This window comes from Schistocerca nitens, chromosome 9 (assembly GCF_023898315.1).
Source record: "Schistocerca nitens isolate TAMUIC-IGC-003100 chromosome 9, iqSchNite1.1, whole genome shotgun sequence".
Classification (NCBI taxonomy): domain Eukaryota; kingdom Metazoa; phylum Arthropoda; class Insecta; order Orthoptera; family Acrididae; genus Schistocerca; species Schistocerca nitens.
The window spans coordinates 6,792,311-6,806,760 of record NC_064622.1 but is presented as its reverse complement, the minus strand read 5'-3'; the positions used below and the strand labels follow the sequence as shown (position 1 = coordinate 6,806,760).

The 14,450-nt window shown below is 39.0% G+C and overlaps 1 protein-coding gene across 2 annotated transcripts in view; it reads left to right on the top strand.

Annotated features, from left to right (window-relative positions):
• Positions 1–10,055, top strand: part of LOC126203814 (organic cation transporter protein) — a 514,638-nt gene extending 504,583 nt beyond the window's left edge. For both annotated transcript variants that reach the window (XM_049938182.1, XM_049938183.1), the window contains exons 10-11: positions 1,827–2,011; positions 9,625–10,055. In XM_049938182.1, coding sequence (XP_049794139.1) covers positions 1,827–2,011; positions 9,625–9,822 — 383 coding nt within the window. In that variant the 3' untranslated portion in view covers positions 9,823–10,055. The remainder of the gene's footprint in view (positions 1–1,826; positions 2,012–9,624) is intronic.
• Positions 10,056–14,450: the final 4,395 nt, after the last annotated feature.

The window sequence follows — 14,450 nt, the reverse complement described above, 5'->3', positions numbered from 1 at the left end:
AGTGCTAGTTTATTATTGGATGCCCACTCACGTACACTGTTTAGTGTTTGTTTGGCTTTTTCTTTTAGTGCATCTGGTGATTTGTCACTGATTAGAACATTTGAGTCATCTGCAAACAATATTGTTTGTCCATGCTTGATGCTCTGTGGGAAGTCGTTTATGTAAATGAGGAATAGTACTGGGCCAAGGACACTACCCTGTGGGACACCTATATTTACATAATTTGGGTCTGAAGTATACTTTACAATATAGTTTGAGCAACTTGAAATGTGTGAGATTTCAGTTATCTGTCTTCTATTTTTTAGATATGATTGGAACCATTTGTTCACAAGTCCCCTTATTCCAAGTTCATCTAACTTATTTAACAATATGTTGTGGTCTACTGTATCAAACGCTTTAGTTAGATCAAGAAATATACCCGTTGTGTAGTTCCCTTTATCTAATGCTTCTAGAATGTGTTTTGTGAGGTGTGCTGTTGCTGATTCTGTGCTTTTCCCTGATCGAAATCCAAACTGGTCAACAGACAGTAAGTCGTATTTATTTAAATAATTCATTAGCCTATCTTTCATAATAGTTTCTAATATTTTTGCAAAGCATGATAGTAGAGAAATTGGCCTATAATTTTCAATTATTCCTGCATCTCTTTTTTGAAGAGAGGTAGTAATTTCGCATATTTTAAATAGTCTGGAAAGTAGCCCTGCTTGAAAGATTGATTTATAATATCAACTAAAGGTGGAATTAGGCTCTTGATACAGTCCTTAATTATAAAAATGGGGACTTCATCCAGACCAGCTGAGTTTTTGTTTCTCAGTTTGCTGACTGCTTTATAGACTTCTTCCTGTGTTGTAGGGAATAACACCATTGAGTGTGATACACCATTATTTGGCTTTTTGACCTGAGGGGCTGTAATTTTATTCCTATGCTACTAAAATAATCATTTATATAGTTTGCCAAATATATTGGGTCTTTTGTTAGAGTCCCTTCCTCTTTGATTTTCAAGTTTGACAGATTCATTTTCCTGGTACCAGTTTCCTGCTTCACAATCTCCCATACTGCCTTATTTTTGTTTTCAGCAGAGTGCACTATTTTGGAGTTACAAGCTCTCTTTGCTGCAAGCAATATTTTCCTATATGTTTTCCTATATCTTTTATAAAAGAGTGAGAAAGCAGGATTAGTTTGGCTGTGTTTAATGGAGCTCAGGTACTTTAGTGTTTCAGATGATTTTTTGATTCCTTTTGTGACCCACTTGCTTTTTCCTGCTGTTGATAATGGACATAATACTTTAGGAAATGTTTCTTCAAAATTTAATTTAAACAATGTCATGAAATTTTTGAATTTTTCATTTGCATCTACCTCTGAGTATACTGAGTCCCATGTTTGTCCTGCTATCTGTTTGGCAAACTCATGTCTATTTTTTTTAGAAAAAAATCGTCTGTAAATATGCATTTTCTTTGTTTCTTCTGGAGCCACTTTTATATTAATGATTTGAGCTGAGTGATCAGATAATCCTAGCTCTGCTACCACCACCTCACAGTTATCTTTGCCTAAATCTGTTAATACCTGATCAACAGCTGTCTTTGAGTATTTTGTTATTCTGGTTGCTCTGTTAACCATTGGAACTAAATTGAAACTTTGAGCAAGACTTTGTAATGAGTCCCATGTAGAATCAGGATTCAGTTTATCCACAGTACTACATGTATTTGAATGCTATCCTATATTGAAATGAAGTTGTTAAAGAAGTTAAACTTGTTTACAGGACCAGAGTAGGCAGAATAGACACGTTTATAGTAACAGGAAAAAAATTTCCTTCTCTCTTCACGTTCCAGATCTTCCAGGACTGCGGATGGCTGTGGCAATGGTGGGTCGCCTCTGTATTGGAGCAGTGTACTCTGTGGTCATACTTCACACCTCAGAACTGTTCCCAACAGTTGTCAGGAACACAGCAGTTGGTACCAGTGCCACTGTGTCACACATGGGTGCAACAATAGCACCATACATTGTTGACCTATTGGTAAGTTCTTATAATTTTTCATTCCAGTTGATAATTCTGCCATAATGATGCAAGAAATTCCACTTCATTTAAATGTATATTGACTAGGATAATTATTTTTCATTTAATCGCTCTGGAGATACCTCTTCCAAATTCAATATCATGCTTGGCATTTTGGGGGATTTCATTCTAACCTACTTTACCAGAATATCGTGTTATATCTTGTTATATCCTCTGTTCCCAGAATGCTGATCAACAAAACTCCTACTATATTGATATCTTTTATAGTTGCAATTTCTTAGTATTTACATGTTTCCACTTTCAGTGAGTCACATTTATCAAAAGTTACCTACATGAAAAAGTAATAGGTAATGTACATGAATGTTTGTAGACAACAAAGTGAGATACTACTCTGATATCAGATGAAACATTAATCTCTGTATGGGAACATGTAGTAACATGATCCACAACAGGCTACAGGCCTAATTAAAAGGCTACAGTGAAAGAAGATACCAGTGAGACTGAAATTCAATTATAAGCATATAAGGCTGTAACATTGTATGTTGTGAAAGGAAAAAAAGCACCCCTTCCACTGCATTCCTTAAAATAAATAGAAACTCTTACTACACAACCATTACAGTTGTAAATGTCACAAAATGACCAATATGTCTGCTTGTGTCTGTATGTGTGGATGGATATGTGTGTGTGTGTGTGTGTGTGTGTGTGTGTGTGTGTGTGTGTGTGTGTGTGTGTGTGTGCGAGTGTATACCTGTCCTTTTTCCCCCTAAGGTAAGTCTTTCCGCTCCCGGGATTGGAATGACTCCTTACCCTCTCCCTTAAAACCCACATCCTTTCGTCTTTCCCTCTCCTTCCCTCTTTCCTGATGAGGCAACAGTTTGTTGCCAAAGCTTGAATTTTGTGTGTATATTTGTGTTTGTTTGTGTGTCTATCGACCTGCCAGCGCTTTTGTTTGGTAAGTCTCATCATCTTTCTTTTTAGATATATTTTTTCCACGTGGAATGTTTCCCTCTGTTATATTCAAAATGACTAATGATTTATTTATTTATTTATGACTCGGTTTTTGAAGTCCAAGGATGGAATTATCACTACTGTGAAGGTAATTGGCCTGCAACTATACTGTTAGCTAAGCAGAAATATTTTTTCTCTTTAAATATTTAGGTTTAGGGATGCAAAAGATGGCATTACTAGAGTGCAGATATAATGTGGGAAATCTCCAGCATTCATTTTTAGTACTAAAATCTATTCAACTCTGTTGTTGTTTTATGCAACAGCCACATCACATATCAGTTTGAAATGATACCATGTAAACAAGAATGTATAGAACTGCTTGGTTGGGAATTTATTTAACAAAATATTTGGTAGGTGACAGTTTCATAATACTACACTGATAAGCACAAAGAAAGGAAACATTTACAATTGGATAGCTGTAACTGTCAGCCAGGTTCTGTCAGCTACTGTACACTGGTAACCGTAGACTTCTGTGGCAGCTGTGTTTTAATAGCATTCTCATGGGTACGTGACCATGTTACGTTGTAATGTGGATTAACATTTCATACAGTACTGCAAACAGGAATCATAGTATTGACATTTTGTAGTGCTACCTCTAAGTATAATGATGTCTCACCTTACCTCTGTTACCACATGACAGTGTACTATAAAACTAACATTGTGGCTAAATGCCAGAAGTGGGAAGCAGGGTAGTTGAGGCCCTCTGCTGGCAGTATTTTTGTTTTCAATTTCATTGGGAAATGGTGGCAAATCAGGGAGAGCCTGCAACCTTTCTGAGGGTAATGTTGACAACTGCAGAACTCGGTAAGTTATGTGGACCTCCTAAACCAAGTGGCAGCACCGTGAGCACGCCGGTGAACTCACTCAGCTGTAGCTGAGAACAGGTCTGGGTTCTACTTGCACCTCAGGGTGAACCACATGCCAGTGAGGTAGATGGATGTTGACACAAAACAGTCGAAAGTGTGTAGGAATATGGGACCCTGCATGTGTTAACTTGTATTTCCATAGTTATTCATTAACACTAAATGGAATCCACTAATTCCCTGCATCTATAAATAAAAAAGAAAACAGCAGTTTGTGTAGTCAGCTGGGCACTATAGAGGTTCAGTTATCAAAGCGAACCCAGTAGTAGGTTATCTTTCTTTCTTGTCAAAAACAGAGGGAACTAACCATAAGGGATCATGACAAAATATATTTCTTCTAATTAAATAGGAAAAAGTCACAGAAGATCTCATTCACCAATATGCAAATGAACTGCAAATATATGTATATGTTCTTAAAATACATGCAATGATACAGGAGGCATAGAAATGGTGACATCATAGCAAGTCACCAACCTGCTGAAATAATAACAACTCGGGTAACAGTCAACTACACATGACGTGCACCGTACTCTCAACTATGCAAAAGGTATAACAACATACAGTGACATTACATATCTACACTTTTTTAATGAAAAGTATCTGAACACTTACTAGTGGACATTAATAGGGGTGTGTTAAACCTCCATCTTTATGATCCCCTGAACTTCACTAGGGACATTTTCACTGAGTTGTCTTGATGCCTTTCTTAAACAACCAAAACAATAGAAGTTGGATACTAGGGTTTGGAGTGAAGTCAACATTCTAACTCATCCCAAATGTGTTTCACTGGGTTCCGGTCAGGCCAGTGAATTTCAGAAATATTATTGTCCACAAACCAGTCCCTCAGCGTGCTGCTTTTTGACAGGGTGCATTGTCATGCTGATACAGTCTAGCCTCTGAACTGTTCTTCTACTGCAGTCAGTACACAATGATGTAAAATGTGTTCATATCCTTCCACGTTTGGTGTTTTCTTAAGCACAGTAGGGGGAACCACACCAAAACCATGGAAAAACGCCCCCATGCTGTAACAGCACCTCTTTAATACTTCTTCCTGTTGGATTATACTTGGCATGTGATGTTCTCCAGGAACTTACCAAGTCCAAAACCTACCATCAGACTGTCACAGGATACAGCACATTTCATCACTCCAAATCACTTGTTTCCATTTATCCACTGTCCAAGGTGTCGCTCTTTATATCACTGTACATGTCGCCTAGCATTGACTTCGGGAATGTATGGCTTATGAGGATCTATTCAACCATTGTACCATATTCTTTCCAAATCCCCACACGCAGTCACTTTGCTAGCTGCACTACACGTAGCTCTGTGGAAATAATGAGTTATTCCTTCTTGTGATTTCAAGCTATTTTTTTTAAAATCACCCTCCACAATTCTTGATGCTCCTTGTCCATCAGTACACCCTCCACAATTCTTGATGCTCCTTGTCCATCAGTACATGAGATCTGCATGGTCTCAGTTTACCTGTGGTTGTTTGTTCACATTTCTCCTTCACAATCACATCACCAACAGTTGATGTGAGCAGCTTCAGAAAGATTAAAATGGTACTGGTGGATTTGTTACGCAGGTGACACCCAATGACTAGTCACAGTTGAAGTCAATGAACTCTCTCGACAAATAAAGTCTGCTGTTACTGCTTCTCTACTTACATCACCACACTCCCTACCTCCTTTTATACTGGTGGGTCCACTTCTCATGACATCTAGTGGTCAATTTCATATTACTTAGGGACATCCAGATATTTTGATCAGTTGGTGTAAACACAGCAGAGCTTGAGGAGTAGTGCATAATGTTCACAATCCCCCAATAACACACAGTTATTTGGCCAGTGCACTATTGTTTAACTTTTTATAAGCCTCATTAATAGTATGCAGGCAAACCTCCAAATACTGCTACAATAGTTTACTATGTAACATCTATGAACGGTAAAAACCTAACCACAAAGTTCACAGTTCTTGAAGAATAGAAAGGTACGTATGGAGCAGACATGGTCAGTGTCTTAACACATGGCCTATTGGTGTAACACTTATTTCACTGTTAAGTTGATGCATTGTTGTCATGCTAAGCAATACAGATTCCTCTTCTGAAACTCAGACTGACTGTCTCATGACCAAAAGTCAGGCTGTTATAAATCATCACAATAACAGGTACTGAAGCTACACATTGTTCAGAGTTAAATTTACAGAAATTACAATTAAAACTTAACTCATTAAATTAATTGAATACATCGAAAAGGCGAGTCATTTTAACAGTTTCTTCTACTGCAAGAGTTAGGTCAAATTATTTGTTTAAGTCATGAAATTAACAAATATAGTTATACAAGCAATACTTTTGACAAAACTGTTAATTACTTTGGAATTAATTAAGGCCTCGTTTTGCTTACATGTTTTCAAATAAAGCTAAATAAATCTTCTTCCCCCCCCCCCCCCCTCCCCTCTTATTCTTATCCTTCAGCATTTCTCCCGCATGCCTGTGGGGGTCCACTACATGGATCCATTGTCTCCATTTTGCTCTATCACGGGCTGCATCTGGGGGGATGTTCATGCATTTAGGGTCTTTATGAATCGTATGTGCCCAACGTTGCTTAGGTCATCCTTTGGGTCTGCTGCCAATGACTTCAACTGTGTAACCCACCTTGGCAATAGTCAGCACCGGCCAGTAATACATGCCCAAACCATCGAAGATGACTCTTGTCTTGGATCAGTGCAACACCAAACTGTTTCCTAATGCTGCCATTAGAAATGTGATATAACTTAGTGAGGCCCACTGTCCCCTTAGCATCTTCATTTCCATTCGCCAGCACTCACAACCATACAAGGTGACTGGTCAGATGACTGTGCAATAGATTTTTTATTTTAAATTGTCTTTCATCCTGCGGTTGCAAGTGACTCCGGTTGTTGCTCGCCGCTTCATCCAGGCTACCGGAGTTCTGGTGTTGACCTCTTCAGTGAGTCAGCCGTCAACGGTGATCGTGGAACCGAGATACTTAAACTTACTCACACGAGTCAGACCCTCACCATTAATCGTGATGGTTCCCATTTCATGTCTGTCTGACGCCATGTACTTCGTTTCCATAAAATTAAGGCACAAACAGTGTTGCACCAACCAGTCACTCCACTCTTTCAGTTTCTCCCAGGTTTCCTCAACTGTGGTAACTGGTGGCAAAGTAATTTGGACTATGATGTCGGCTTCCTTATTCTTGGATTTCTACCATTTGATTCTTGCAGGTCCAGTGCAATCTACATTCTTGTTTGTTGGCAACTCGATTCATAGCTTACAGATCAACAGACGGTGTTGTTGCAACTGTTTCATAGGGGATGACCTTTTCATCAAGCGCATCTTTGAGATCATGGCGTCTCATGAGGATGTGGTCAATCTGCTTGGCATTAATGCCACTGTAATACATGATTAGATGTGAGTCACACTTTTTGAACCACGTGTTCGCAATTGCCAGGTTGTGAGCTTCTGAGAAATCGAGGATACGCTGACTATCGTCATTCTTTTCTACAAATCCGTGCCCACAGTGAGCAGTATGTACTTCCTTTCTGCACCCTACATGCCCATTCAGATCTACAGCAATGATGATGTAATCTCCTGGGAGCACTTCAGCAGTCTTTGCATTAAGCATTCTCCAAAAGGCATCCTTGATGGAAGTTGCTTGGCCAGTTTGTGAAGCGCAGGCACTGAAAAAGTGGACTTTTCTGCCATCTGTGATGTACACAATCTTCATCAGGTGATCATCATATCTTTGCACTTCACAGATATTACTGTCAAACTTGGATGATATTATAATGCCAACACCACTAGGTGTTCCATGTGTGCCCTTATACATCAGCTTGTAACTGCATCCAGTGTCATACGATTTGCTTCTGCTCCACCGTGTTTTTTGGACTGCACAGATGTCTATGTGTTGAGTTTCAAGGGATTTTGATAGTTTGTTGTACCATCCAGTCATGGTGGTAATGTTGAGTGTTGCAAGACGGGATGTGAGGACTAGCTTGTTAAGCCGTCACTGCCCGTGCAACAGTAACCCTTGCATATTTCTCACACATTGACCAGGCCATGCCAATATACATCACCTATGGGGGACGCCCTAGCCTTCTTTGCCATTGGGCCTCCGGACCTTGTCTGCTGTTGAAGCTGTTGACTAACTTAAAGAGAAATGGAAAGAAAAAAGAGCTCCAATAGTCAAAGAATGAGCTATCAGAAGCACAAGGACAAGGGCCATGAAAGGCAGAAAGGGGGAAAGGGGGAAATGAAAGACTCCCTAGGCTTCAGATGTCCTAATACCGCTGGGGTCAGAAGTGAGCAAGAGCTGACTGAGGGTGGTCGATAGTAAAGAAAACAGGAGGGATATGGCACAGTAAGTGGAAGCAACGACAGGCCTAGCTTGAGGCCCCGTGCTCACCATGCATGTCACGCAAGATGCGTGCCCCTGAGTCAGATAGAGCCAAATAAATACTTTAAGATTACTAATATTTCAGCTTCCAAATGTTTATAATTAGTACAGAATTTATATTTGTTTGTATGTCAACAACAGAATTTAAGTTATGAAACAATTACTGATTTCACCCTATAACAAAAGATACTAACTGGAAATAGTCAAAATAAATTAGAAAATCAATTACATACATAAAACTATGCACAATATTAGATCTGGTGTTATATTCTTTAAAACTGAAGGCCAACCTTTCTCTTTTATGGAAATGCAGATTATATTCACATATGTTAATGGTAATTAGTTAAAATTTAAAAGAAAATGCATTTAATTAGGCAGCTGGCAAAACAAGGGGGGAAGTAAAACTTGCTTCGTCACAGGATCATTGAAGTTTTACAATATAAAGCATTAGGTATATGGCATTTTGTGAAGGGGGAAAAAAAACAAAAAACAAAAGCATTGATGTTTTACCAATGCTGTCAGATTATATTAAAGCTGGATTACCCTAATAATGATTATTTTAAAACAGGATATGAGACTGAAGGCAATAAAGTATGATACCATGTTTCTGACAGAGAGAACACTGGTAGTGATATGTGAACAGTTGTACAGGGTGTGCTTAAGAAATGAACTTTGTCCAGAATAATGGCAACAGCTTTTAAGGAAAAGAATGGAAAACCTGCAAAATGATAGTGAATGTGGAAGCAGGGTACAAAAGAAGGTAGTAATCACAAAGTAAAAATGGGATCTGAAAAGAAATTAATTGCAAAGATTTCTTCCCAAATTGAAATGGAAGATGGGCTTCAGTTAAGAAAAATTCTTCCATATCATTCCTGAGTATTAATAAATTAGTTCAAAAGCAGCTAAACACAAAAGCGAGACAGACCATAAATCGTTGTAGGCCTTTCAGTTCTTAAAAGTAGACTGACATTCAGTGTGTCAGATCAAAAAGAGAACCCACCTTCAACACAAATGCCTGATAGTAGAATGTGCACACTTAAACATGTTTTAGAACACTTCTTTGGCATAGTATAAAAATTAAGAGAGAATTTTTATGCTTACAGAACTGACAAAATATGTCAGCAGCATACAGTCAGTAATGATGTAATCCTTTAAAAAGTTAATTACTGAGAGAACAACAAAATTAACTACTAGGAGATACCATGAATAGGGTTTGTTCCATCCTAAAAATATCGAAGCTAAATAAGGGAACAAAATTTTACAAACTACACTGCAACATATAAAATTACTCTATTAACTGTCAGCTATGTTTTGTTTTATTTCAGGGGGAGAAGGCATGGTACATTCCAAGCACCCTTTGTGCCATTGTATCACTCTTTGCTGGCATGTTATCATTATTACTGCCAGAAACAAAGGGCAAGGAATTGATGGACTCATTGGATGAGATGGACCAGCGAACAGCGCAAGGTGATAGAGTGTCTTGTAAAAACTGTCTGTGCTGCAGGTCATCGCAGAACAGCTAGCAGCAACATACTTGTTTGCATATTGTAAATTATATTGTAAATATATTGTACATTATAAATAGTGAAAAATTTCATTCCATTTCATATTTTATACAGGACTGCAGAATTCATTCCAATCCATTTTTGGATAAAATATCCTTGCAGTCATGGTTTCATTCTTGTGAATTTTTCATATTTTCATCATCACCACCACCAATTAGTGAAATAAATTTAAAAATATTTTTCCATAGTTATATTACTGTTAAATATTTTACATTACTTCCCTCGATAATTTATCTGTGAACATTACCCAAAATTAGTATTCTAATTTGTGACCTTTTTTGCTGGGTGAGATAAAGTAATAAACTGATAGGAGCTTCTGGTGAAAAAAGAACTTGATTTACAGAAGTGTCCAGCAAGAATTCTGTGGAGCCAAACACCATGCAGAAGTCTTTTCAGGGACCATGGAATTCTTACATGTAGGTGTTAATACATATACTCCCTAATGGTATTTGTGGCTACAAAAAAGAACTCTACAGTTCACAACCACAAAATTAGGAGTAAAAATAATTTGCATATGTACTATGTAGCCCCTCTCTAGGTACCAAAATGGACTATTCTACACTGATGCAAAAATCAGACAGGTTGCCAGTAAACATCAGGCAGGAAATTGAAAATCATCAAATACTCGAAAACAAAGTAAAGCAACACTTCAGTAGCAACTTGTATAATTTATTAGGATGTTGAAGTCGGGAATGAAACTTCCGTGTAGCTCAAATATTTGTATTAAATCAAACAACAGAAAATCCAGGATGTAATGTAACAATACCAGAGAAGGAAAGTTGCTACTCACCGTATAGTGGAGATGCTGAGTCACGATAGGCACAAGAAAAAGATCATAGCTTTCGGTCATTAAGGCCTTTGTCAGCAGTACACACACACACACACACACACACACACACACACACACAGTCTCAGAGAGCTGAAACCACACTGCGAGCAGCACGCAGTTGCCACTCCCATCATGCACTGGTGCTGCTGCTCGCAGTGTGGTTTCAGCTCTCTGAGACTGTGTGTGTGTGTGTGTGTGTGTGTGTGTGTGTGTGTGTGTGTGTGTGTGTGTGTGTGTGTATGTGTATCTACTGCTGACAAAGGCCTTAATGACCGAAAGCTATAATTGTGTGAATCTTTTTGTTGTGCCTATCAGGACCCAGAATCTCCACTATATGGTGAGCAGCAACTTCCCTCCTCAAATATTTGTATTAGATAGATCTCAACTCTGTTAGTATATAGGCAGCTGATAGGGGTCTGTGTAAAATAACATAAATGCTTTGTTTGAAGTATTGGATGAAAACAACAGCTAATGAGTATATGAGGAGGAGCAGTGATTGTTTTCAAAGTAGCTGTTTCTCACCTAATATATGTGTATAAGGTAATCGAGAACAAATTACCACATGTATTAAACAATGGAAACTTCAGGTTTGAATATCAACAATGTGAGGAAAAGACAGACTATTACTTACCATAAAGATGACATGTTTCGTTTGAGACAGGCACAGTTAAGGGACACTCAAAAATTAACTTTTGGCCACATCAAATTGCCAGTGTCGGCGGTCATGTGAGCATGAGGTGTGCTTGTTTGTGTGAACAAATGATGTGTTTTTCGCTTTCTTTTGTGCCTGTTTGCAATATAATGGGCCATCTTTATGGTAAGTAGCAATCTATCTTTTCCTTGCATTGCCAGACATATCAGTATGAATAGTCATCATTTGTTGCTAATACTGTATTTGCTCATTTATAAGATGAGTTTTTCCCAAATTCATCATCTGATAAATACAGGGTCATCTTATATTTGCAGAATAAATTTTTGGTGCCGAGGTCAACATTTTTACATTCTTTAGTAGAGTGTGTAGGCGTAGTCTTACATTTAAAGGGCTTGTTTTACATGTAGAGATGAAGCTGTGGCTATTGAAATCATATGCAGATTTATTTTGAAAATTTCAGAAGGGCAGGGCATAGCAAATGATACTCACATTCCAACAGGCTCAAGATTTCTTGATATGCTGAAGTGTTTGATACAGCATCGAAGTTGCCTGAACAATTACGTGACACTGACTCGTACACACTAGTGAAAGAGATATGCTAGAAGCTATGAACTAGCCACTACATCAGTCTGTTGCTATTATTAAAATTTGACAATTTTGTGAAACACAGGAGGAAATATCATTAAATTCTATTATCTTACAAACTTTTGTTGTATTTTAACATTTTTGCTATAAACATTCTCACACATGTAGGGATACCATGGACAACCCTTAATGCTGCTTTTTAAACTAAAGATGATATTCAAAAATGGAAATGTTTTCCTTCAAAAAAGATTAGTTGATTCAGAAGCCAGACCGATACTTTATTTGGTTATGAGATACTGTAATGATGTACTAAGAGGATTCCAAATGAGAAATTCGATCGCTGTTCATGTACTTGAATACTGTGCAAAAATGTAAAATGTTACCAGCTTTTAATAAGCTTCAGAATGAAAGTTTAACAAAGGAAATAAATCACTGCAACTGTCATCACGAGAACAAATTAAAGTGGCAAGACCCATTGTGGAGATAGTATCAACAGACATCACTAGATCATGGGGCCAGCAAAAGTTAAAGACTGAGACAGAATTGTAATTGTGATATTTTATTTATGTATTCACTGAAGTTTCTACAGATGACCTGCACACTATAAGATATTTCAGTTTCTTTTTTCTAAGCTCAACATTATGGAATGGTTGAAGGAGAACAGTGACACTAGCTTGGCTGAAAGCTAGGATGATTGCAGGGAGGGGAGCAGCGAGCAACCAGCAGATTTCATCGTGTTGCCTGCCATGGGAATCTGTACCATGTACTTTAGCTTTTTATGGACATCTACAACATTTAAATTGCAGTTTGGCTGAATTCATTTGTAGTCAAAATCAAACTGACTTTAAAACTGGACAAATACTCAATAGTAGTATTCCTTTCTGCAGGATACAGTAAGTCTAGGCAAGGGCCAGTAGTGTATTTATGTGTTTCTTGCTGCAGTGTTGTCAATGCTCTCGCTGATGCCTGATGGGAATGAAATGGGGTGTCTCGGCTGCTTGTACACAGCCAATCAGTGGGCACTGGGCAAATGATATGTTTGGAAGTGACAGACATTGTAATTTTCTCATGTCATTATAGAAACAAAATCCAATATGTATTCGGAAAAAAAGGGCTGTGTTCTCATGTCCTACTGTAACAACCACCTCATAAATAGCAACATATTCAGAAGAAACAGCCAAATATTTATGACAATGAAGATATAGGCTAAATTTCATGGTTGTGCTATTAGGATGATGATGACTAAAATAGTGATACAGGGATAGTGAGCAAGAAAGGTAGTGTAGCACCACAGTTTAAGATAGTGAAGTTAGATTTGGTGCAGTATTTCAGAGCGCACAAGTTACAGATGGGTGCGGGCTGGATTGCAGTAAGTTACACTGACCAGCGGTTGCGAAGTGGAATGGAGGCCACAGGGGCCATCGAACAGCTGAAAAGCGTAAACACAGCGGTTCATATGTCACAAGCTGTAGGAAGAATGGGCCTACTGGCGCAACCATGTTGTGGGGCGTACACGACTCGGAGCGATGCGTTAGCGAAACACAGCTGTGACACAGAGTATAAATAGGTGTGGTTTTCTAACGAGATTCATTCAAGTGTGGCAGCTCTCCCGGATGGCGGGGCGTGCCACACTACCGGTGACACACGGCAACAGATAGGGCGACAGCGTCCCAGTCCACGGCGGGTCATCGGTTCGACCCTCTGAGGCCGACGCGGGGTCCGCAGCCAGCCAGGGTGGGCCACTCTTTGGCTCGCTATCACGGGCAGTTATCTCGGCTCCCGACACACACTGGAGACTTCCTGAGGCGCGGGCCGCAAAATTCGGACACCGGAACTGGAGCGGTCATTGCCGCCGCATTCCCAGCTACGCCAGCCGAGGAAGAAGCAGCAATGCGGCCGGCGAAGCAGCACAGAGTCGACAGGGATGGTGGCCGCTGAGTCGGCTGCTAGTGCAGCCATCCTGACGTAATTGGAACTCTGCAGCTGGCATACAAGGCCGGCTCGACACAGTGTGTTTCACAGGCTGCTGGAGTACTACCTTAGCAATGCGGGGCCTGCGACACGGACTGAGGTCGACAAAGCTCTGTAGTGGAAAAAATAAATCATTTGAAAAGCTCGGAGGAGTTTTAATACGGCACCTCCTGGCACCCACCCACTACAGTACAAAATGAAAGGTCTCGAAATTAATACAAAGCATTTCTTTTTGTTTGTTTTATTTCTTCTGGTAGTATCAAAATGTAGAAAATCAATAAATGGCAGAAGTTTAGAATAGGTATAATGCTAACTTTTTGGCAGATACCTTGTCAGTAAAACAGTCTTTAATTTTGATTAGGCAGAATATGTTAAAAATAAATTTTTCTCAAGGTGCCTCTTATACAAAGGGGCATCCTATACTCAGGTAAATAGCATATATTTGTTATCCTTACCATCAGATATATGTGTGGACACAGATGAGGTGGCACGGTTCTTGTAGAAGAGTAGTGTAGAAAGCTGTCACAGTTGGTGTTCACGAAATATGAT